At 34.3% G+C, this 22,713-nt stretch overlaps 1 protein-coding gene across 1 annotated transcript in view; it reads left to right on the top strand.

Annotated features, from left to right (window-relative positions):
* DYNC2H1 (dynein cytoplasmic 2 heavy chain 1) overlaps positions 1-22,713 on the top strand; it is a 141,299-nt gene that overhangs the window by 71,897 nt on the left and 46,689 nt on the right. The window contains exons 72-82 of the mRNA XM_058864317.1: positions 340-390; positions 2,443-2,520; positions 3,666-3,797; positions 5,139-5,211; positions 7,848-8,008; positions 9,920-10,045; positions 12,408-12,518; positions 14,294-14,449; positions 16,531-16,606; positions 18,070-18,281; positions 19,987-20,091. Of these exons, the coding sequence (XP_058720300.1) occupies positions 340-390; positions 2,443-2,520; positions 3,666-3,797; positions 5,139-5,211; positions 7,848-8,008; positions 9,920-10,045; positions 12,408-12,518; positions 14,294-14,449; positions 16,531-16,606; positions 18,070-18,281; positions 19,987-20,091 (1,281 nt within the window). The remainder of the gene's footprint in view (positions 1-339; positions 391-2,442; positions 2,521-3,665; positions 3,798-5,138; positions 5,212-7,847; positions 8,009-9,919; positions 10,046-12,407; positions 12,519-14,293; positions 14,450-16,530; positions 16,607-18,069; positions 18,282-19,986; positions 20,092-22,713) is intronic.

The raw sequence follows: 22,713 nt of genomic DNA, 5'->3' as shown, positions 1-22,713 counted from the left end.
CCAGCAGGCAGGATGTGTGTCCTTGCCAGCCACATTTGTTGCTGTTTGATAGTCTGTAGATCTGGGCAGTCTTGGTAGGAGCTGCGGGTGCTGAGAGAGTACAGAACTTCCCCGTCACTTCCTTTGCTTATAAAGCAATGCAGCCACTAGGCTTGGATTCTGTAAAAGGAATTACATTTTGGTAGCATCACTTAGCATTTAAAAAATATCTCGTAACTCTTTCCGAATCTAGGATTTAATTTGTTTATCTTTCTGCTCTGCATCCGTGCTATTACATATTAATCTTTGTTCTTAAAGGTGTCTTGTGACTTATCTGAGTTGTTCATTTATTCCCCCCAGGAATGGGAGACTTTTACAGGTGTGATCATTGGAGACACCATCAGAAAATCAGTAAGCTACATTTATTTTCATATTTTGAAATAAGGAACATTTACTTTAATCCTGAAAAGTTAAAGTTGTGTTCTTACTATGTTGTTTAATTTATTGCATTCATACATTAAAGAGTAACTTTTCACATAGTAATATAAAGATATAAATTCATTAAAAAATTTTTGATCATGGCAAGTAATTTTCTAATTCAAATAATGTGTTGCCTTTGTTGCATATTTTCTCTTATTTTTCTGTTACCAGGATGACAATTTGAAATTGCATGTTTGAGGAGGTTTTCAGCCCTCTTCTGTAAATGAAATCACTATTTCTGAATCCCTTCTTCTCCCAGAGTCATATATGAGTTGTACTTTTTGTATGGATTAATGAAATTGTCCACACACTTTGCTAGCTCTGAGTTTTTTTTTTCCTCAGTATCAAGGGTTCTGCATCTGGTGATGTATTTGTATGTTTTCCTAGGTAACTGAGCAAGCTTGTGAAGCTTTCTTTGTATGCCCGACCAAGCATGCTGTAGTTTACTTAGTGTCTTTCAGTTCTGTTGGATCGGTATACTATTACCATAACATTCCAGTAGAAAAGGGTAGACAAAAAAGCTAAGCTTTCCATAATTTTGCCCATTATAGCCCTTCTTTGTGCAAAAGATTTTGGCAAAGATTTTGAAAGGTGTCTTTAGGAAGCATGAGCACAATCAAGAATCATGATCATAGACTTTGCCTTCTCTTTTGCTTTTCTTCTCTTTTCCTCTTTCAGACTCAGCTGCATTTTTCATCATTCATGATTGCTTTTAAGATATAACCTTGTTTAAATATCTGTCAGGGTGTCTTGTACATTGAGTAGTACAAGACAATGACCTGTGCAAGTACCCTGGTTTTAGAATATTCATGAGAGCAACTGTGTTGCCATGCATGCTGGTAGAAGTGGCAAGTCATTTAAATATAATGTATGACTCAGGTTTTCTCAGGCAGCTGGTTGCTAAAATGTTTCTTGAAACCCAGTTTCTCTAGCCACTGGATGGCTCAACTACAGGCTTTGCATTTCAGCGTGACTGCAGAAGTCCCCCTTCATCTCTCTGGTGTCATTGTAATTCAGTTAAATGTCTGTGAACTGAATGATTGTCAAATATGTCTTGGTATAGGCCATTTTCAAGGAATGTGAGATCTGATTGTACAGTGAAATTTAATACCAGTCTTACCTTTACCCCACATAACACACAATCGATAGATTTTGGAAAGACTGTGTGTCTTTCAGCCCAAGTGGAATGTATGCTGCAGACCCACGTCAAATTGATTCCTACAGTCTCTTCCAAATGTCCTAGTTTTGTCCCTTCTCAGACTTCTTAACTCACGGCTGAGATACTCTTTCACAAGAAATCTTCCGTTTTTCTCTGCTGAGCATTTAAGATTATTCTTGAAGTTGCTCACTCCAAATACATTGGAGAGGTCCAAATACATTTCCATGCAGAGACTCGTCAGACTGGTTAATCTGTACTGTAAGATCTTTTAATAGCAGATTATACAGTGAATACAGAAATTCCACTGGAGCTTAAGCAGTGGTGTTCATCCTTAGAATTTCCTCCATGTGAAACATCTAAAGAACAAAAAAATAGAGCTCTGGCCAAATTAGCAGTGCAGAGATGTTCAGAAGTGGTGTTTTGCCCTTTGTGTGAATAGCCGTCTTCATGATTGCAATTATGTGCAATGGAGTTGTTTTTTGAAGTCAGTTTGTCAGACTGCCTGTGCAGATAGTTAATCATTTGTATCACTTGGTTTTAGTAAAACGTTACTTAGAATTGAGTGTGTCATAAGGATATTCTAAATGGTAAAGTATTTTCAGGCTCAAATAGCTAAGCGTTAATTTGAACAGTATGCCTCATATTTAAATATTTTGGTAGTTTTTTTGCTATGCCATTTATAAACGTAGCAGAAGACCACAGAAAGATTGCTGTTGTGAATGTTTTTATTAAAAAACATGGGTTTCACAACCTCATTTGTGTGAATATAGTGTTTCATAAAAATTTGTGTAACTTACATGTGTGATGTAACTTGCTTCCGTAAGGATTCACAAAGAAGTGCTCGTGACCAGATTCCCACTTGGATAGAACAGGACCGAGTCTGGGCAGTAGCATCTCTGAAGGTATACACCATGTGGTCTGTTGAATTTAAATTTAAAGAACTTTGGTTTTGGCAGATATTAACTTGGACTTGAATACTCAGATATGTATTTGTCAGATCAAATAATTTCGTTGTTTTAAGCTGTTTATTCTGTCTTCCAGAAATCATGGCTTAATATTTAGTCACCTAAAAAAAATCAAAGGTGTTTTTTATTTTAATCTCATTTTTCTGAGCCTTTTCCAAAAACATATCTACCCCATCTAACAATTAATCTCAGTGCATGTGAGTGAACCTGTCATCTTACTGAGATTAGGAAATACTGTAAATCTATCCAAGTTCTATGATTTTTATAGATAGGAAGACAGAACAAAAATTGAAAACAATATTTACTTGTAGATTTCATTTATGAATTGACTTTCACAAATCACTTAATATTGTATTAAAAGCCATAAAGTGTTAATTCAGAAATTATTATTCTCCTCATCAGATTCCTCTAGGTGTTTCAGAGTTTATGATTGCTCAGACTGAACTAAAACAAAAACTATTTCTTGCTTTTGTTCTTCCTATCACAGTCAATGTTGAAGTCCTCAGATCCTGAAGGGAACTAAAGGATACTAGTGCTGAAATTCTGTGTTAGCCTCTTCTCCTCCTGCACGTCGCTCAGCAGCAAGAAAAAAGCCTTAACTGGTCTTTGACAAGGACTTTTTTTGCTAGATCATGTTCACTATTTAATATCTCTTCAACCAGGAATCAGGAACAATCACAATAACAGTGTGGCAAGCATAATAGTTATAGGCTTAAACAAACAAACAAACAGAAATTGAGTAACTGAGTGAATCAGTAGCATGCAGTGATAGCAAACCATTACTGATAGCAGATGATCATTAGAGGAAAAGACTTAAAGGTAAAGCCCGAAGTTTAAAATCAAAGAACCTTAAGGTTTAAAACTAAAATTATAGCGCAAATATAGATTTAGTCTTTCCAGGGAATAAGTAAACAAGTGGTTAATTTTAAAAAGTACTCTTTTTTTCTCTAACTTCAAGGATAAAGTTGAATGTTGTGATTTGCACAGTAGTGGTCATAGTGACATTTGGAAATAAATTAAAATATACAATGTCCAAATGGCTATTCTTCTTTACAGTTCAATCTACACTGTTTGTTTTGTAGGTTTCTCTCCCAGGTCTCTATCAAACACTTGGCTTTGAAGATGAAAGTCTGTGGCGCACTTTTTCTCAGAGCTCTATATGTGAACAAGATTTTCCATCTCCAGTTGTAAAAAGAATTTCCTTGTTTCAGCAGGTAATCTTTCCTTTCATAATATTAATTATGAGTTCAGCAGTGAAAGTAAATTTTACATCTAGGCCTGGTTGAATTATAAGCAGTGACAGTATCTACACTGTCTTACAGTTTAACTTGTTTTTTTAATCTAAGAGTTATATATTTTTTTTACTATAGTGCATATTATTTCTCTGTTATCTGAGTCTTTTTAGTGTTGATGTATTAGCTGCAACTGAGTATACCCTCTAAGGCAGCAAATTCTTTAGAAATATACACAATTAATTTTATGGATAGGCATTAAAATTCTTTCATGGTTGCTTTGTAACTGCTGGATGTGTCAGTTTGTTAAGCATCTTACTTCATCACTGAATGCACAGACTCACACATCTGACACAAAATGCAGTAGCAGTGTCTGCTTCTTTAGAATAGAAGTCATGAAAAATGATATCTGAAAACCTAGTGATAAAGAATGCACCAAGAATATGGGAAAGGCAATATCCTTCCTCAACCTAAGGGTCCTTTTCCACCTGAAGAGAAAAATATAATCACTTTTGTGCTTATGGGAAAAAAAGATGTTGTTACTTACTGTTACAAAGGATGCTGTGATTTTTCTTTTGAAGTTACTTTACATGAAAACATTCAAAGAAGAGGGTATTAGACAATGTAGTTTCATGTTGATTGGTTCTTAGCTGCAGTCTATTTGTAGTTTTTTATGGAGGAGGAAAATTTCTGAAATAGCATGCATGGAATTTAGGAACAAACCATTTTAGAAAGGAGTTTGTCTGAGTCATATTTGATTCAATGAAATGCTGAAGAACACTTCTTATGTGTGCAGTGTGTTTTCAGAAAATGTTTGCATTCATAGGAAAGTAAATCTGGAATGATCAGTGCATCTTATTTCTTGTACAGAAAGTATTAATAATGTTTCTGTTTATGAAATATATTGAAACTACATTGTTAGATTGATGTGCCACTCATAAATTAGTTTGAACTGAAACCAGAAATATTACAGTTCCAAGTAGGACATTACTGCCTATATACGTGCATAGAATTTAGATACTAGTTTAAAGCTAGCCACCATCATAGCTACTTTTCTTCTAAAACATTGTAGAAAAGTTTGTAGCTTACAAGTAGACATTAGGTATAGATCTGTCTTCTGATTCTATTGATAGAACAAGCTACTTACAAAAGAACAATTACAATAGATTATCTTGGAAAGGAATGATCAGATAGCTCTGTATATTCAGAGAAAATAATTATGTTCTGGAGATAAATTCAAAGAATTCATCCTTCTTAGAAAAGTCTTGCATTTTAAATGGTCACTACATAGTTTTAGCTTCCCTGAATATATTTTATTTTAAGGTACTTGTGGTGCAAGCTGTCAGACCAGACAGACTACAGAGTGCCATGGCTCTTTTTGCATGTAAAACCCTAGGTAAGTTGATTTTTCACCAGAGTATTTCTGCACAAAAATTAAATAGCATTTTTTGTCCTATGTTTCTCTTTCCTTTTATAGTTCTTATGGAATCCTTAAGTTTTAGCATATGAAAATATGCTCTAAATGGGTTTTCTGATTTTGCTCTTTTAAAATATTCTAAAAGCACTTTTGAAATGGTTTATTCTGCACAGTGATTGAAAATACAATAAAAAGATATGTCAAATTATTTTGAATAATTCTTGAACAGTGGAATACTTAAGAAAGGAAGATAACTGGCTTTCTCTAAGTTTTACACTGCAGCACTCTCCTTAAGATTCAAATTTTCCATAAATGTGATTTTATGTCATTTACTATTTAAAGACCATTAAGTCTGAGATTTTATAAATTGAGTCTCTAAAGATTATTTAATTAATATCAGTCACTTCTGTCTAAATCTTGGTCTGTAATACTTTTTACTGTCTCTTTAAAAATACACATGATTTAGAGTAGTTCAATGCTGCGGTTTTCTATTTGTTCTAGTAAGGCAGTTTCCTCTCTCAAGTCTATTATATCCAAAGTTTGAAACCTATATGCCAAATAATCTTAACATTTCAGTCCAGCACACAAAAACTTCTCTTCAGTTTTTAGCAGTTTTGAGTGTCTCATCAGGGTGGACACTGTTAGTTTTAAAAGTCACTTTATTTTAGTCCCTTATGCTGTCGGTGGGCATTATTTGTTGCTCAAAATTGGCTCCATACCTGCCACCCAGACTGAGATTTTAATTGAGCTTTAAGGTATAGCTTCTCTGTCAAACATTATTGGTAGATAGAGAGGGTACTTTGGTCGTGGTGACATGGCCCATGCTGACAAGGTCCCTGCCTGTTGGACTCAAATGGCAAGAGTGATCTGCAGTGTGTGTGGCTCAAAACCAGCAGAGACCTGAACGCAGAGGAAATTTATTTGCTTGCTTACTGTCTTCCAAATCTTAATGTATTCCATACATCACTTGTGTTGGGATCAGTTGCTTGTGGGAACACTGTGCAGTGGAATGTTTTTGGTGAATGAAGCTACAGCCTCACCAAGGAAGGCAGAATACCGTTGACTCCATTTCAAAACCAGTATATCATCCTGAAGTCATCCACAGATTTTTCATGCATATCAGTGAGACTGGCAAAATCCAGACTAGTACTTTCTAACCAATAAAAGATGTCATGCTTGTATGAATATTTTTTCATATTTTTTCTACCATGTCTTTTTCAGTGTCCTTGCCCTGAAACAACTTAAACAAACTGTTTAATGTAGTTCTGAAGGAAGCCATTAAGTTTCCAATCTCATTTAGCTGCTTTCCTGTGAGACAAAATGAATTCCAAAAGAGCTGTAACATCCTACAAGAAAGCCTTCTGTTTTATCCAGACAATTTTTTTTTCTTTTCACATCTTTTACGTGTATTTTGAAATTTATGGAGGAAGAGGGAGCAAAATAATTTCTTTTGAAGATAAGGTTCATAAGAATTTTCTACAAATGTATTTTGTATTACCTGAATCATGCTTATTTCATTATTTTACATGCTATACAGAAATGCACCATGTTAACAGCCTTTCAGTACTTAAAGGGGCCCACAAGCAAACTGAAGGTGGACTTTTTACAAGAGCATGTAGTAACAGGACAAGGGGGAACAACTTCAAACTGAAAGAGAGTAGATTTAGATTAGCTATTACGATTAAATTCTTTCCTGTGAAGATAGTGAGGCACTGGAACAGATTGCCCAGAGAAATTGTGGATGCCCCATCCCTGGAAGTGTTCAAGGCCAGGCTAGACAGGGCTCTGAAAAATTTGTTCTAGTGGGAAGTACCCCTGCCCATGGAAGGGGGTTGGAGCAAGATGATCTCTGAGGTCCCAATACAAGCTGTTCCATGACTCTATGGTACAAATTATATAGCACTGTTCTATGTGCAACATACAGTAGATCAAGTCTGAAAACTGCGTCCTCGAGGAAGTGTGTATTGCATCTTTTAGTAGCTGTGGCATAAATGTCACTGGGCTCTTCTGTCTTACTGCATGTTGTGATTTCCCGTTGCACCCAATGCTTCACTGGTTAAATGCTGGTCTAAAGATGCATGAAAATATGTGGTTAACATTATTTGATTTATGATACACTTATACATGTATCTTTGAGCTCATGTATAAATACCTTGCCTATACTAGGTCAACATTCTAGACATTTAAGTTGTATACTAAAATAAATAATAGGTACAAGTAATCATAGTACCAAGAACCATGTAAGTTGAATAATTAAAGCCCTCAGGGCAGTAAGGAGAGAAGTTCTGCATGTGGGCATACATACTGCAACTAGTTTTAGCAAATAGCGTAGCTTCTCATTCCACTCCTCTCTTTTTGTATGTTTTCCTCAAGACTACACTCTGAATAAAGACTGCAGTTTGCCAAGCTGGAAATCCAGAAATACTTTTCTTCTCAGTATGGGGTGCATTATACTTACCTGCATGTTGTAAGGATTTTTTCTTCATTTTAAAACCAGTTTTATGGTGTCTGCTGAACAGGACTCTTGACAGCCGTATGAACTCTAAAGTGGATAATGACACACTCCATCATGTGTAGTTGCTTTATTTCCATAATAATTCTAATTCTAATTATAGGAATAAAAGAATTATCTCCAGCACCTCTGAATATGAAACGTCTGTATAAAGAGACACTGGAAATTGAGCCCATCTTGATAATAATTTCTCCTGGTGCTGATCCTTCTCAAGAATTACAGGAACTTGCCAGCGTTGAAAGAAATTCTGAGTGCTACCATCAGGTCAGTCTTTGATAAGTGTAATGGTTAAAAATCACAGTGTGTAAAATTTTGCTGTAGTAATATCTGTTTTACTTAATTTTCCAAGGAAGTTAGTAAGTAAAATCATAATTTGGTGTCCGTGGTGTTTTATTGTTCTCACCTGTATTGACACTAGCTTCTCATTCCATTTGCAAAATGGGCTGGAGAAGAGACACACAATTAGTCATGCTCACAGAAACAGAATCCAAGCAAGAGACATTCCTCCAGTGTGGAGAAGGAAAGAAATGAGAAGATGAATGGAAAAGAAAAAAAGATGCTTAGAATTCTTATACATGCTGCAGTGTTATCTTTTTTACAAAGAAAAGTCACTAACAAAAACCCACTTCAAACTAGACTTCGTAATTTCCTCTGCTTATAGGATTGGCACATTTTTTCTTCAACAGAAAACATAAATTGGGTAGTCAGTGATTATGAATACTTAGGTATTTTGTGAAATTCTGTAAAATATTTTGAGAAATTTTAAGTCTTTACAGGTTCCCAAGAATTCCCAAGAATTCCCAAGAATTAGCTCCTGGTTTGATCTTTCATACCTGGCCCTAGCTTGAGCAGGAGATTGGACTAGATGCCTTCCAGGATCCATTCCAATTCAAATTATTGTATGAATCAGGTGTTTTCCTAACATTCCCAATATACAGTACCAATATGCTTTATAACTTCCTGTAAAATATTATTTCTTTCTGTCATTTGACATATTAAGGGGAGGAAAGTTGTTATCTAGCTGATCACTGGTTAGCATAGAAATGGAAAATGTCAAGTTTAATATTGGTTTTAAATAGTCCTTGAAATTGTTCCTTTCCTGGAACATAACTGATATATTTTTCCCATCAAACTGTAAATATTTAGATCCTACTGCCATTTTATCTAGCTGTGAACATTGCAGAACACATACTTCTTACTCTGCCACATGGATTTTCATGTTTATCTCTAAATACCCTTATGTGTTGAACTTTAAAAATGTAGCATGGTATGGTATTCGGTTAAAGATAGGACTCAGAGCTAAATCACCTGAAAGTTGTTAACTAATGGGCATTTTTTTTTGTTACTATTTCCTACACTTTCTCATGTAATTTGAATAGAACATAAAAGATAGAATTTTCTTCTTTGTTCATTTATTTCTCACACGGGATAAAGAACAGAGTGCTGAATTTGTGCCATGTGCTACTATATTGCTGGTGATTTTCAGTTGTCTTCTTTTGGCTATTTTCAATTATTTTAAGATATTATGCTCAGTTCTATTTAATCAGAATCATAATGCCAAGATAAGACTTTTCACATTGCCTAAGACCTCTTTATTTTCAACTTGTTTGGTTCAGGGTTTTTTTGTTATGTATATCTTCCAAATAGATTGTAAGGTAGAACTAATATGATATTATAAAAAGTGAATAAAGGACTATATGTTAAACTATTCATATATCCCAGCTGAAAAGAGAGCAGCCTTACTTTTGCACTCATCTTAATACAAAATTGAATATTTCTCTTCAAAGGAAGTACTCCTAACTTCCACTGAAAAGAAACTTAGTTCTCATTTATCTCTTATTTTTGCAGTTCTGCAGTAATACAGTTTAGTCATTGATATTTAAATTACTTTTTTACTTCCCAGGGAATACGATCACTGTCACCAAGTGATGTATGGTTTTTTCCATTAAAAGACTAGGTAATGTTGTTTGTACAGAAGCTGGCTAGATAAGCTGCAGAGGAAAACTTGCTTCCCTTAATCTTTTCCTACTTCAGGAAGAGAAAATTTAGAGAAAATTGTGTCTATCTTTAGCACTCTTATTTTTAATGTATGTATCCTGACTTGAAAACACTATTTTGTATTTACCTGTTAAATGAGGTATGAGATATTCTTGATACAACTGTCTGCCATTTCAGATTGCCATGGGTCAGGGCCAAGCAGACCTGGCTATTCAAACTTTAAGAGAATGTGCTCAGAATGGAGAATGGCTGTGTTTGAAGAACCTGCATCTCGTTACATCTTGGCTTCCTGTATTGGAGAAGGTGAGAGCAAACAGAGAAGATGATATGGGAAACCAGACAAAATTAGTATGCAGTATTTCTAAAGCATTTCAGGCATTTCCATGGTGAGGTTTAAAATTGCAATTTAGAAATAGGCTTTTGTGGTTTTCTCAGTAAATAATGTGAACTGCTTCAGGTCTAAGCAGCACCCTTCTTTGTGTGAGTGCTTTAATTTTCATACGATGTAGAGTATTTCTACCACAATGAGTGAGCAAATGCTCCAATTAGGACTTCTAGTTCTTTATGAGATACTGCCCATGTTTTTCCATAAACTATGAATCTATGTATGCTTGAATTATTTTTCCCCTTAGTTCTAGGACTTTCTTTTTGGTAATTCTTTCTTTTTTTGAAGTGCAGACTCAGGCTGAGTCACTAGGAGTTTTTTGCTAATTTGAAATTAAAATGTCTCTCATTTTATAGGAACACACACTTATGGTGTATAAAATCATTAATTTGCTAACTAAAATTGATTTTATATGATATACTTTTCATGTGCATCACCCTGAAATCCTCAAAACAAATGAAGTCAGAAGAAGATCGTGGAACTCCTTCAACAGTTACTGCTGTCCAAATTTCCCAGTTTTCAATGATTTTTGTAAAGTGTAGTCCATGGACGTGAGCTATCTAGAAGTATCCATGTGGCATGTACCTTCAGCATTCCTATTATCCATTCTGGAAAAACAGAGAGGCAAAGCAAGATAACACTGATGCGTGTCATGTAGTCTGAGCAAGACAGTCAACAGTAATGAAATGTTTGTAGGCTCATTGCTGAATACAAAATTTCAGATCTTCTAAGTATTAAAATATGGATATGTGTCAGGAGGGTCTTATTCACATAATTTGTTAAACTTCTTGCTGAGTTTAATATAGACTAAAATTTGCTGATGTTTGACTCTGCACATCCCCTTGCCTGTTTTGCATACCATTAGCAAGTGTAAGGCTATGTAATTCTTACATTTGAACATCCTCTTAAGAGACTTCTGCATATTCATAAGTCAGTTCCATCCAGGTACAGAAATTCAGTTCTCACAGTCTTTGAATATGGCTCCAAGTGTACCACAGTGAGGTAGATTAAAAACTGGCCCAATTGTGTTACTCAAAGGGTTACTTTCAGCATCAAAAAATCCAGTTGGAGGTCCGTCACCAGTGTTGTGCTCTAGGCATTGATGCTGTGGCCGACATTAACATCCTAATTAATGAGGTGAATAGTGGAACAAAGTGCATTCTCAGCAAGCAGAGATGACAAAAAAAACTGAGGGAAATGATTGATCTAACAGATGAGTGTACTTTCATTCAAGAAGATCTTGATAAACTGGAGAAGTAGGCTGACAAGAACCTTGTGTGAAGTTCAGTAAAGGGAAATGGCAAGTGCTTCCCATAAGAAGGATTAACTCCAGCCACCCAAACAGTGTGGGGACCAACTGGCTGAAAAGCAGCTTGGCAGAAAAGATCTGGGAGTTCTGGTGGGTAAGAAGGGGACCATGAGCCAGCAAAGTGACTTAGCAGCAAAGACCACTGGCATCCTGGGCTGTTTTAGGCAGTGTTTCCAGCAGGTGGAGGGAGGTTGTCCTTCCCCACTACTCAGCACTGGTGAGACACACCTGGAGTTCTGTGTCCACCACATGGCTAGCCAATGCAAGAGAGACGTGGGCATGCTGGAACCAGTTCAGTAAAGGGCTGCAAAGGCAATGAAGGAACTGGAGTATGTATCATACAAAGAGAAACTGAGATAGCTGTTCAGCCTGGGAAAAAGAAGCCTCAGGGGGAATCTTAGTATTTTGTGTATTGGCTGATAAGAAAGAGTAAAAGAGACTGAGTCAGACCCTTTTCAGTGGTGTCCCATGACAGGACAAGAGGCCGTCGGCACAAATTAAAATGCGGAAATACTATTTAAATATATGATAAAACTTATTTCAATGTGACGACAAATACTTGAAAGAAAAGAATATAGCTATAATGGTGTTGAAAGTCACTGAGATCTGTTGTTGATATGCCGCCCGCGTTGCAAGCCTTCATCATTTTTGATGTAGCCTTCTGGTATTATTGTACTTAAAAGAAGTAATGAACCGCTCTATATTTTTATGTCCTGAATTTAGCATTGAGGAGAAAGGTGCAAATATTTTGATACAGCTAGGATGAACTTCAAATATGAGCACAGCGTAGATATAGAAAGTGTGGAGGCAGTGCATCTTGAACTATAACCTTATGTGTATAAGCAACTGTCAATTTTTAGATAAACCTAACTTTCTAATCCAGGATATTATAATTTTGTAAATACTGTTCAGTGTATAAAGATCTCCAATCACCTCAAAGCCTATTTCAATATATAACATCTCTCTAATAGGAACTGAATACATTACATCCTCAACCAAACTTTCGTCTTTGGCTTACTACGGAAGTTCATCCAAAATTTACTCCGATTTTGCTTCAATCAAGTCTGAAAATAACTTATGAAGTAAGATCTGTTTGGAAACTTTTATTAGATTCTTACACTGAATGAACTTTGATGTATAACAAACTACATGTTTTGATAGAATAACTGGTTTTACCTTATATTTCAATTACATGTAATACAAGAATAATATTTTACCTTGAAAGATGACTTTTTTCATAGATGCTTTTTCCAATTGAAAGTATGAACTGAAAATAAGTTTACATAAGAGAAATGGTTGCTCTGTTTTGTGCTCCAAATTGTTTTGTGCATTTAATTGGTTTTTCTTAAAAGCAAAAATCTACACGGGTGTTGTTACATGGATGGAAAAGAAGGAATCGATGAATATCCTCATCTGAAGATCACAGAATCCCACTTTCTTATTCTCCTTTTTGGCCCTGTAGCTTTATATTCACTGGACTCTTTCAACAAAAATGGCTCTCCTCCCATACAGCAGAACATACAGTTAAAAGCCTTTACTCAAAATTGAGAGCTTTGCATTTGAAATGGCTAAGCCTCAGGAATAACTGGGACCATGTTCCTCCAATTGATTGGATAGTAGTTTAATGATGAATGCACTTAAGCAGAAATGTCCAATATGGAAATAATTAGTAGGAGTGCTCCCAAGTCTTCCATTCGTAATAGAGCGTGGAGATTTTGCCTGCAGCTGATCCAGGAAACTTTGACCTTTTAGAGTCCAATCTTGCTGACTTTCAAGAAGCTGAAATAGTTACACTTTTACATTGACTTACAGGTATTTTAAAGTTTTTGCAGTAACTTTTTGCCTATATTGAGGTCTTCAATGGTACAAAAACTGCAGGACTGTGTTACTCATTCCACTATCTTTGGAAAAACTGGAACTTTGCACAAATGAAGTATTCTAAATAATTTTGTTTCCTTTCCAATTGCAGTAAATATTTTGTTACCATGAAAGAACAATGATAGGCAATGACTTGGCAAATGATAATTGAGTATTATATGGTTGTAGTATGTTCCAATGTATGTAGAATGTTACCAACGAAGATACAGGTATTAAAAAAAACTCCATCAATTTACTACAGTATTTTGCAATTACTTGTCAGAAGCAACAGTGGTAAACTTATGGAAACACTAACAGCCATTTTTCAAAAGAAGGAAATAACAACAAACATTTTTAGAAACAAAATTGTAATTTAAATATCTTTAAAATTTATGCTTGCCTTCAGACTTGTAAATGATTTGAGAATGGATGAGTATCCAGTTGTTTACTTTTAAGCACTGTAATTTCAGTTACTGCCTACACCTTAAATGCAGTTATTTCTAGTGGTTGTGAGCATTGCCTACCACTAAATCTGAGATCTGGCATTTTATCATATATATACACCATATTTATATGCTAGCTAACAGAGTGTGGGGATGGCATAAGGCAATTTGGCATTCATCACATCACAGAAGTAATTGGTAGTTGAGGTCATAAAATCAGAAAAAAAGTTGTTTTGTTTGAAAATAATTGAATTTACTTTATGTTGATGTATTTTGATAGACTATGCCTTCACTAGGTTCTTTTAGTGTAGTACAGTCCTATAAGTTGGTCCTGCTTACCTGTTTACCATTTCCTTCAGTATGTTAAAGTTATTTTCACTACTGAATCATTATGTTTTTAGGCCATTTATTACAAATATTTTTTTTTCTTAAATTTTATTTGATTAAATACTGTTTGTCATTTCATTAAGTTACAAATTCCAGGTTATAATCTAAGAAAATAGCACATAAAATTACCAGGTTTTCTGTCTAGAACAGTGTTTTTCCTTCTAATGCAGGCACCTCCAGGCCTCAAAAAAAATCTCTTGAGAACTTATGAATCTTGGACACCAGAGCAAATCAACAAAAAGGGAAATTTGTCTAGAGCACATTCTCTCTTTTGTTTAGCATGGTTTCATGCTGTATGCCAAGAAAGAAGAAATTATATCCCTCAGGTAATATTTTATTTGCTGTCTTTTAAAAAAATTGCCCCATTTATTAACTTTTATACTTGGAAGTGTTTTCCATCACTTATATGATGGGTCATATTCAGAAATGAGAAAAACTTGGATATTTCTGATGCTTGCCTTTATTGTCTCTGAATTCATTGCAAAATAAGATCCTGGTAACCTCAATTCCTGTCCCTTTGAAAATTACTTTACCTGCATGGGGTTATATTGTGATTTGTTTACTAAGTGATACTGCTACAGAAGTGTGGAAAAAATTCTGTGAATCTTGTTTGCTTGGGACAGGCAAAAATATCATGGAAAGAAGTTGAATGGAAGACATGAGGAAAGATACACTGGAGGGAAGGAAGAGATGACATTGTCTAAACTTTTTTCATACAAACTCCTTCAAGGAGAAGGGAGAGCAAGGGAAATCACAAATTTTTTGCAAGGATTATAATGATTTTCAGGGATGTGTTTTTTCCTTAGCTAAGTTTTTGATTAAAGTGAACATTTTTTTTCTGGCTGCATGATTCTTAAATTAAACAGACCAAAAAAACCACCAAACATCAAACTGCTTTATATCATGTTTATTTTATTCTATTTAGATGAGATAGGAAATTATTCTGTCATATAAAGGATTTGATCTGGCATAGTCTGGAATGTTTGAGAGTTTTTTGCTACTTTTGACTTCGTGGTTTTTTTTTAAGGTTGTTTGCCTTTTGCAGTAACAGGAATATGGTGTTCAAGAAGTACAATAGGTGAAAATATTTAAAGTATTAAACTGACACATGAATTCTCCTTTGTTCTTGCTCAAATTCATGTTCATTTTGCACCAGTTTTTCAAGTAATATGAGAATAGGATTGGGACTCTCTTTAATTCCACTGCACAAATGTTCAGACAGTGATGGGTTTATATTTCAAGATTACCAGTTTGTAACATTGTAGTTAATCTCAGGTAGAAGCTCTTGTATTTTATATTGAATTTTGAGTTGTTTTGGGTTCAAGATTTCATGATTACCAGTTTGTAACATGGATGGACTGTAGTTAATCTCGGGATTAACTAATAATCTCAGAAGCTCTTGTATTTTATAATGAATTTTGTGTTGTTTTGGGTTCATGTGCAGACCTGTCCCAAAACCCCAAGATAATACTGTTAGGAGCATCTTTCCAGAATATGACATTCAGGGTGGCAGGCTGATAGTTTTTTGTGATCTGTGGTGCAGCTGCATTATTGACCTCAGGTTGTATTCATCTCACTGGACATGTGCATGTTGCGCATTTGCATTTCTCATCATGGATCATATGCACTGTTGCTATGATATCATTCATATGCCAAGTACACTATATAAAGATAGAGCAACAGGACATACCTTTGAGACCAGGATTTCCTAAATGGCTTGTCATATATCAGTATTTATTTATACTTACCTATTTACACTGAAAGCTTTTTTGTGAGAATTACATGCACAGTATGCATTCCTACTACATAAAGACTCATGTCCCAAGAAAAAAAGGAGGTATAAACTGCAAATGATTAAATTATTCATATGGTGGTCAACATTTTTATAGTAATAGTAGTAGTAATTGATAAATCTTTTTGTCAGACAAGAAGTGACATGAATTAAGGAGTAAGGTGATGTGAGCATATTAAAGACTATGTTTGAAGAATCAGTCCTATTTATGAAAATATTGTCTGTATACTGAAAGTCAAAAAGGCCCTCAGAAATAAAAAATTGTAATTCAATGCATGATCTAGTTGCAGATTTCAGCAAGTTTTAGTTGAGGTAAATATTCATAAAATAAATAAAATAACCTTAAGTTTATATTTTCATACTCAATGGATTCTGGGTTTTGTAAGTATATAAAATAAGTATTTGCAAGTATATAAAATTAAATGCACTGTTACAACTGAAGTTTTTTTATACTATCTCTATTGAATGTTTCAAAAAATGCACTTTAGAGGACACAGGTTGTTTAATTTTTCATTAAGTATTCTACAGCATTCAGTAATCACCTGATACTGGTATTTGACTTCACAATCATCATTGTGGGACTAATTAAATTCTTTGGATCTCTTTTCATGGTAGGGTTGGACCAAGTTTTATGAATTTTCTTTGTCTGATCTTCGTGCTGGTTTTGACATTATTGATAGACTCTTTGAGGGTAAGTCACTTCTTAAGGAGAGCCCCATTAGTAGGGACGTTACCTGAAGAGCTTTATCTTTCTGTAACACTAAAGATGGAGATGCTGTAGAGCTCATCGTCACTAAGCAAGACTAGAAAAACAGGGTGAATCATAAATCCATGTTTGGGGTGATGGATAAACCAATAATTCTTGGTGCCCAGGGTGTATGCTGCTCAGCTTCTAGAGTCTAGAGGAAGAAACAGGAAATGCAGGGCTGCCTGTAAGATGAAATCACGTGTCTCCATTCCTTCCCAGTGTGACTTCGCCTAAATATTGAATAAATGAATTAAATGTGAAAGAATTCTTCATATTGAAACTCAGTATTAGATAGACCCCATTTCATTGTTCCGTTAACCAGTGTAGGAATTTCTTATCTTAGTTAATATGGTAAAGGTAATTTTTTTTAAATGCTTGCATTTTGTACAATTCCAGAGTAAAGTTAGGAACTGATATGTAGAGATAATTTACGATTATTGACTTAAATGGGATTTGTGGATGGTTATTACTTCAGAAATTGGACCTTAATTGTGCAGACTTAAACCACACAGCGTGGTAAGGAGATTGAATCATTAACTGTCAATGATAATCATTAATTATTACTGTGAAATTATCTTTTCTTGTGAAGGAATGATTGAAGCATTAGGAAACAACAGTTGCCACCAGTAAACCCCCAATTAAAGTAATTTCCACTTCCCTCTTTCAAGGGACTTTAGGGAGTACCTTTCCGATCAAGCTTTCACCTGCACATAAAAGCTATAGGATACAAATAGATCATTTTCCCATATAGTTATTCTGGGCAATTGTGATGGAATGGAGGAAAAATAAGTTATTTTGAACTTGTGGGATATAGCTGTGTCAGAGTAATCTAATACAACATCAATATGACCAGGAAATTATTATTAACATGCTTAAATTTATTTACTATGTTGTGTGATTCATAATGATTTGCAAAGTAACTGTCCTGGACCTCTTTGTTTTTGAAAGATGACATTTCCAGTAATCTTACCTATTTGGAGTATGATCTGCTTTTGGTTTAATCAGTCACTTTTTATTATGAGATCAGATGGTACTGTGATAGAAAATAGTGTATAAAATTTTATTTAGGACAAAGGAGCACAAAATTAAAGTCTTAATAGCATGTTTTCTGAAATTCTTATAACCAATTAGTTCAAAAAGCACTTCAAGTCTAAAGCAAAATTTCTAATAATTCATTTGTGACACACTAAGTGTTCATTTTTTCAATGACAAATATTTACAAACTCTTTCAAGTTTCTTTAGCTTTTACTATTTGGTCATATAGAAGAACAATTAAAATTTAATTATTTGATTTGTTCATCTCTTTTTGTTACCCTGAAGAATTGCAATGACAAGAAGAAATGCTTATAATGCAATGCTATTCAGTGATACAAAACTAATACTAATACTAATTAATTAATTCCTAGGTTCTAAAGATTTTCAGTGGGAATTTGTTCATGGCTTGTTTGAAAATGCAATTTATGGAGGTCGTGTAGATAATTACTTTGATATGAGGGTTCTTCGGTCCTACTTGGAGCAGCTTTTCAATTCACAAATCATTGGCAGTTTAAATGCCAGAGGCAAGAAGATGAGTTCTTTCCCGTGTTCGATCTCTTTACCAAATTCCTGCAGTATTTTGGTAGGTATACATCTTGTATCACCTAATGAATAATTTATTTTCATTAATTATTCTTGAAATATTTCCACAAAGAAAACCAAAGTTACAGTCCAAAGAATACCTTTATTTCTTCAGAAAATGATCTCTTTTGTGTGGAGCATTAACTCTGTCAGTTCACTATTCTTTCTTATGATATCTGATTGGACTGTGGTGCAGAGCAGCCTAGCTATGAAGAGTTGAGTAAAAGAAATTGTGTTAATTTATGACAAAGATATAATTATGTTTTTATATAATTAGTATATTAACATAACTAGTTTTTTAAAGACTTCTAAATATTCCTACAACTTCTGGATGAAAGAGGAAAATTTGAATATACCTTCTTGTTTACAAAATACATCAACATTTTGAAAATCTGCTGACAGGGCATGGAGGGTATATGGCATTTTATTTGGTGATAAATATGGATTCTGATTCTCCTTCAGTATTTCTTCTAGTGTAAAAGAGAGGAAATTCAACAGTCTAAACGACTGATCTCTGCCTGTCCTTTCACAATATAATATTGTTGTTACTGTGATTAAGATTCACTTGCATTCTGATGGAGGAATACACCTCTAATATGAATGGATATAAATAGTATTATGTCAGTTAAAGTAAATTGCTGTGATTTGGCATTCTTTAACTGGATTCTGACTGCTCAGGTTTGGTTTGGGTTTTTTTAATTACTTTATTATGACCATTATTTTTTATTTTCTATAGATGTGCTGAGTTAATATCATAAAAACAGAAGGTATAAATAAACCAGGCTGGTCTCTGTTCTTGCAGACAATATGGTCAAGTAGATGAATCTTTCTTCTGGCCTGCACAGCACTTAATACCTCTCAATATCTGATATGATTATGTATGTAAGAATTTATAGTTCTGTCTTCAAGCAGTATTTCCTCAGTGTTTGGTGTAGAGTTCTGCTGCTGTTGTTACCCCTGAAGTGAGATTCCATGTTAAAGTGAGTTGTGCATATCCAGCACATGCTCCTGCAAGCAAAGACAAAATGCACATGGCACGTGCGACAGGGTGCAGCCAGATTTTTAGACAGTAAATATTTTTTCCTTTAAATCACAATAAAAGAGATATCCAACACCATTAGAATACCTTAGTCTGCAAGGCCTCTGTCTGTTTTGTGCAAGAGAACATCACTTCTGTTATACTGTAGCCACTATGGATGCTACACTGCATCTCCAATGATTATGCAAACCTATTGTTACCTAAACTGTTTAACTTCCTTTGAGTGAATAGTTTAGTAGATTTAAATAGAAGTGAATGCTCTTAATTTTATAAATATGTATTATACTTATTAGAATTCCAAATGACCAAGTATTTGTTTTTTCTGTATTGTCATTAATCTTAACTTTAAGTTTTCAACAGAAGTATTGTACCTACTTTTCAGGGACAGTCTTCGCATATTTTTGTTCTCATTTGATAGCATCACTGTAGTAAGAATTGCTTTTTGCTCTTTTAGAGTGGAAATGTTATATAAAAGAATACAGTTTCTGATAAATAAGATTAAAAAATCTATAAATAAGATTACCATATATGTCATGTCTTCTATACTTACTTTAATCTTTATGTTGTGCTGTGCACATAATGAAGTTCTCTTCAGCATATGCTGTTAATTTTCATGAGTGGAATAAAAAGTTCCCTCTGTTCTGTCTTTTATTTTCCTCTTATACAGGATTATCGTAATATTATTGAAAGCCTTCCAGAAGATGATAAACCTGACTTTTTTGGTCTGCCAGCTAATATTGCTCGTTCATCACAGCGTATTATCAGTTCCCAGGTAAAATTAGTGTTTTTCATTGACCTCTGAATCTTTTCTCCAGCCATTATAAGCTGAAGAACCCAACCACCTGTACATAAATGCAGTTTCCATAAGACAGTCAGAGTAAATTGATGTATTTTTTTAATATGTTGTCTTTTATCTGTAGAATATTTTAATATAATAATGTTTAATCTTTTGTTACAAGAGTATTGATTTCGAACTTAGATGATTATTGAGAAAGCTTACGACAGTATAATTTAGTCCTTGTTGAAGAGTGCTATGATAGTTTTACACATAGAATATAGGTAAGATTTTATGCTTTTGCTGAAACAGAAATTGTGAAAAATTTTTTCAGAAATTCCAGAATTCTTCCAATTAGTCAAAAAAATCCATTCCAATTAGAAATGTGATTTTTTAAGTGAAGTTTGGATAAGAGCACACAATTACTGTGTAAGTGCAGTTGTACAGTACAAATCTCTTAAGTATTCACTAGCATAGTTTATTTGACTGGTAAATTAGTTGTGTCAGATAATGTGAAAGTTGATGGATTTGAGAATCTTAAATCAGAGCTGTAAAGTGAATTGGTCTGTATGTCAGGGCACTCTTAGTTTTCTCCCAGCCCTGGTGTGCTGTCTTATGTATGGACAAGTTATAGAGGGGAATAGAATCATAGGTTGGAAGAAACTTAAGTGATCATCTGGTCCAATCTTTCTTGGCAAAATCAGTTGGAAGTTCCCTATAAATGTAATTTCCTATTCCTAAGAATTACAGTTTTTTAAAAAAAGTATCTAATTATTTTCTCACAGTCATTTAAAAAGGGCTCCAAGAGGAAATTTCCTATTGTTGTAAGACCTCCAGTATACTGAAAAAAAACCCCACACCTTTGAGTATTGCATTTGTTGCCTGTAGAATAGTACTGGTAAATTTATTTAAATATTCCTGTTCACTTTAATCCATAGCTGTATTTTCAAACTATTTGTGGTTTCATTATAACATTAAAACATAAAGATATGTAAAGACAAATCAGTAGGATGGAGGTGCATAAGGTAATAGGATGAACTCAAGAACTTGTCTATTACAAAGCTAATACATGCTCTGAGATTCAATGTAGCTCTCTTTGATTTTATCTTAAAATCATTTATATAAACATCCATTTAGATGCTTTTGTTTCTCTCAGACTCACTGTAGACTGCTGATTTTTGTTTTTTTTTCAGCTGTGCTTTTATAACTGGTTAAAATCTGCTGTTCTTAAAAATGCTAATTGAAAATCAGAATAGACTTTGTAATAGGAGTTCCTGTGTGAAGGGAAATAGATAACAAGTGCATTTACATGTAAACTCACTCTGCTGAACTGGTCTGCCATAGCATTGATTATAAGATATAAACTCTGGGTTATAATCTTGAAAATGTGAGACTGCTTTAGTTGCAGTTCTGTGAGATGATTTTTTGGTCATATATTTTCTCATCCTTCCTGTAGTATTTTGCAGTATTTCTTTAAGTTTTAGGCAATTTATGTAACAGAAATGTGAGATTTTCCTTAAACTGTGTTTCTCCCTCACTGTGAATCCTACTCTCTTTCCATTGCTGACAGTTCGGCAGCTGTTTTAGATCCGTAGGTGAACCCATGGTTCACAACTGGAAATTCAGTGATTATTTTCTAGGAGGAGTGTTTCTCAGAATCCATTACCAAGCTAAAGCAAAGAAAAGGTGAATGAACAAGGGAGTCAGAAATCAGTTGCTATCAGCTCAGCCACCGTGTCTCTAGCATCAGAAAGGTGAAATGTAATACCATGTCCACTACTTCACCGATTCTGTGGACTTTCTTTGAATATTATTAATTTTTCATGCCTAGAAGCAATAGCTTGTGTTGCTGCAGCAACACACTTTACTCTAGTAGAAGTAGGCTGCAGCACAGTGCAGCATTTTGAAGTCATGCAGATATCTCTTCTGTAACCTATGTATTGCTAGTGTTTGTGTAAACCTAAACATCAATGAAAGGAAAGGGTCTTTTTTCAGAAATTTTACAAGTGTGGACTATATTCATAACATCTTATCAGCTGAGAACTTTCCTAATTTAAAATCTGTATATCACTACCAGTATTATTTTTACATTGACAGTTACTAATTGATTTATTTGGAATTACGTTTTGCAGTATTCTGTTGTGTAATTCAGAGAGTATTAATATTGAATGAATATTGGTAAAATCCTTCTTTTAAAAAATAAGTTTACTTAGAAGGACATGGTCTTTTTAGAAGCATGACTTAATTTTTTTTTTTTTCTGAATTATGTGCTTAGTTGCTCTAACTAGGTAAAGATAAGTAAATTTTTAGAGCCTGGATTTCAAGAATTCACTGTTTCTTTGTTTCTCCCTCACCCGATAGTATAACAAGCATCTCTTATGTTGAATATGGTCGTGAATAATCTCTCGTCTCTTGCTATGTTCTCTTTGCAGAACAGTGCATTAAAATAGAAAAAACTTCCACTGACAGTGAAGCTGCAGGAGTCAGTATACCCCATCCTACCTGTTCTACACCAGTAGAGATTTTCTGTACTGCAACTCAGTTTCCTCATACTCCACAGCAGTCCTCACCACTTAGTTACAGTCATGCTTCCTTCTCCTGATCTGATAAACATTGTAT

This window comes from Poecile atricapillus, chromosome 1, assembly GCF_030490865.1.
Source record: "Poecile atricapillus isolate bPoeAtr1 chromosome 1, bPoeAtr1.hap1, whole genome shotgun sequence".
Taxonomy (NCBI): Eukaryota; Metazoa; Chordata; class Aves; order Passeriformes; family Paridae; genus Poecile; species Poecile atricapillus.
The sequence above is the reverse complement of the archived record's forward strand: the minus strand, read 5'-3'. Positions and strand labels throughout refer to the sequence as shown.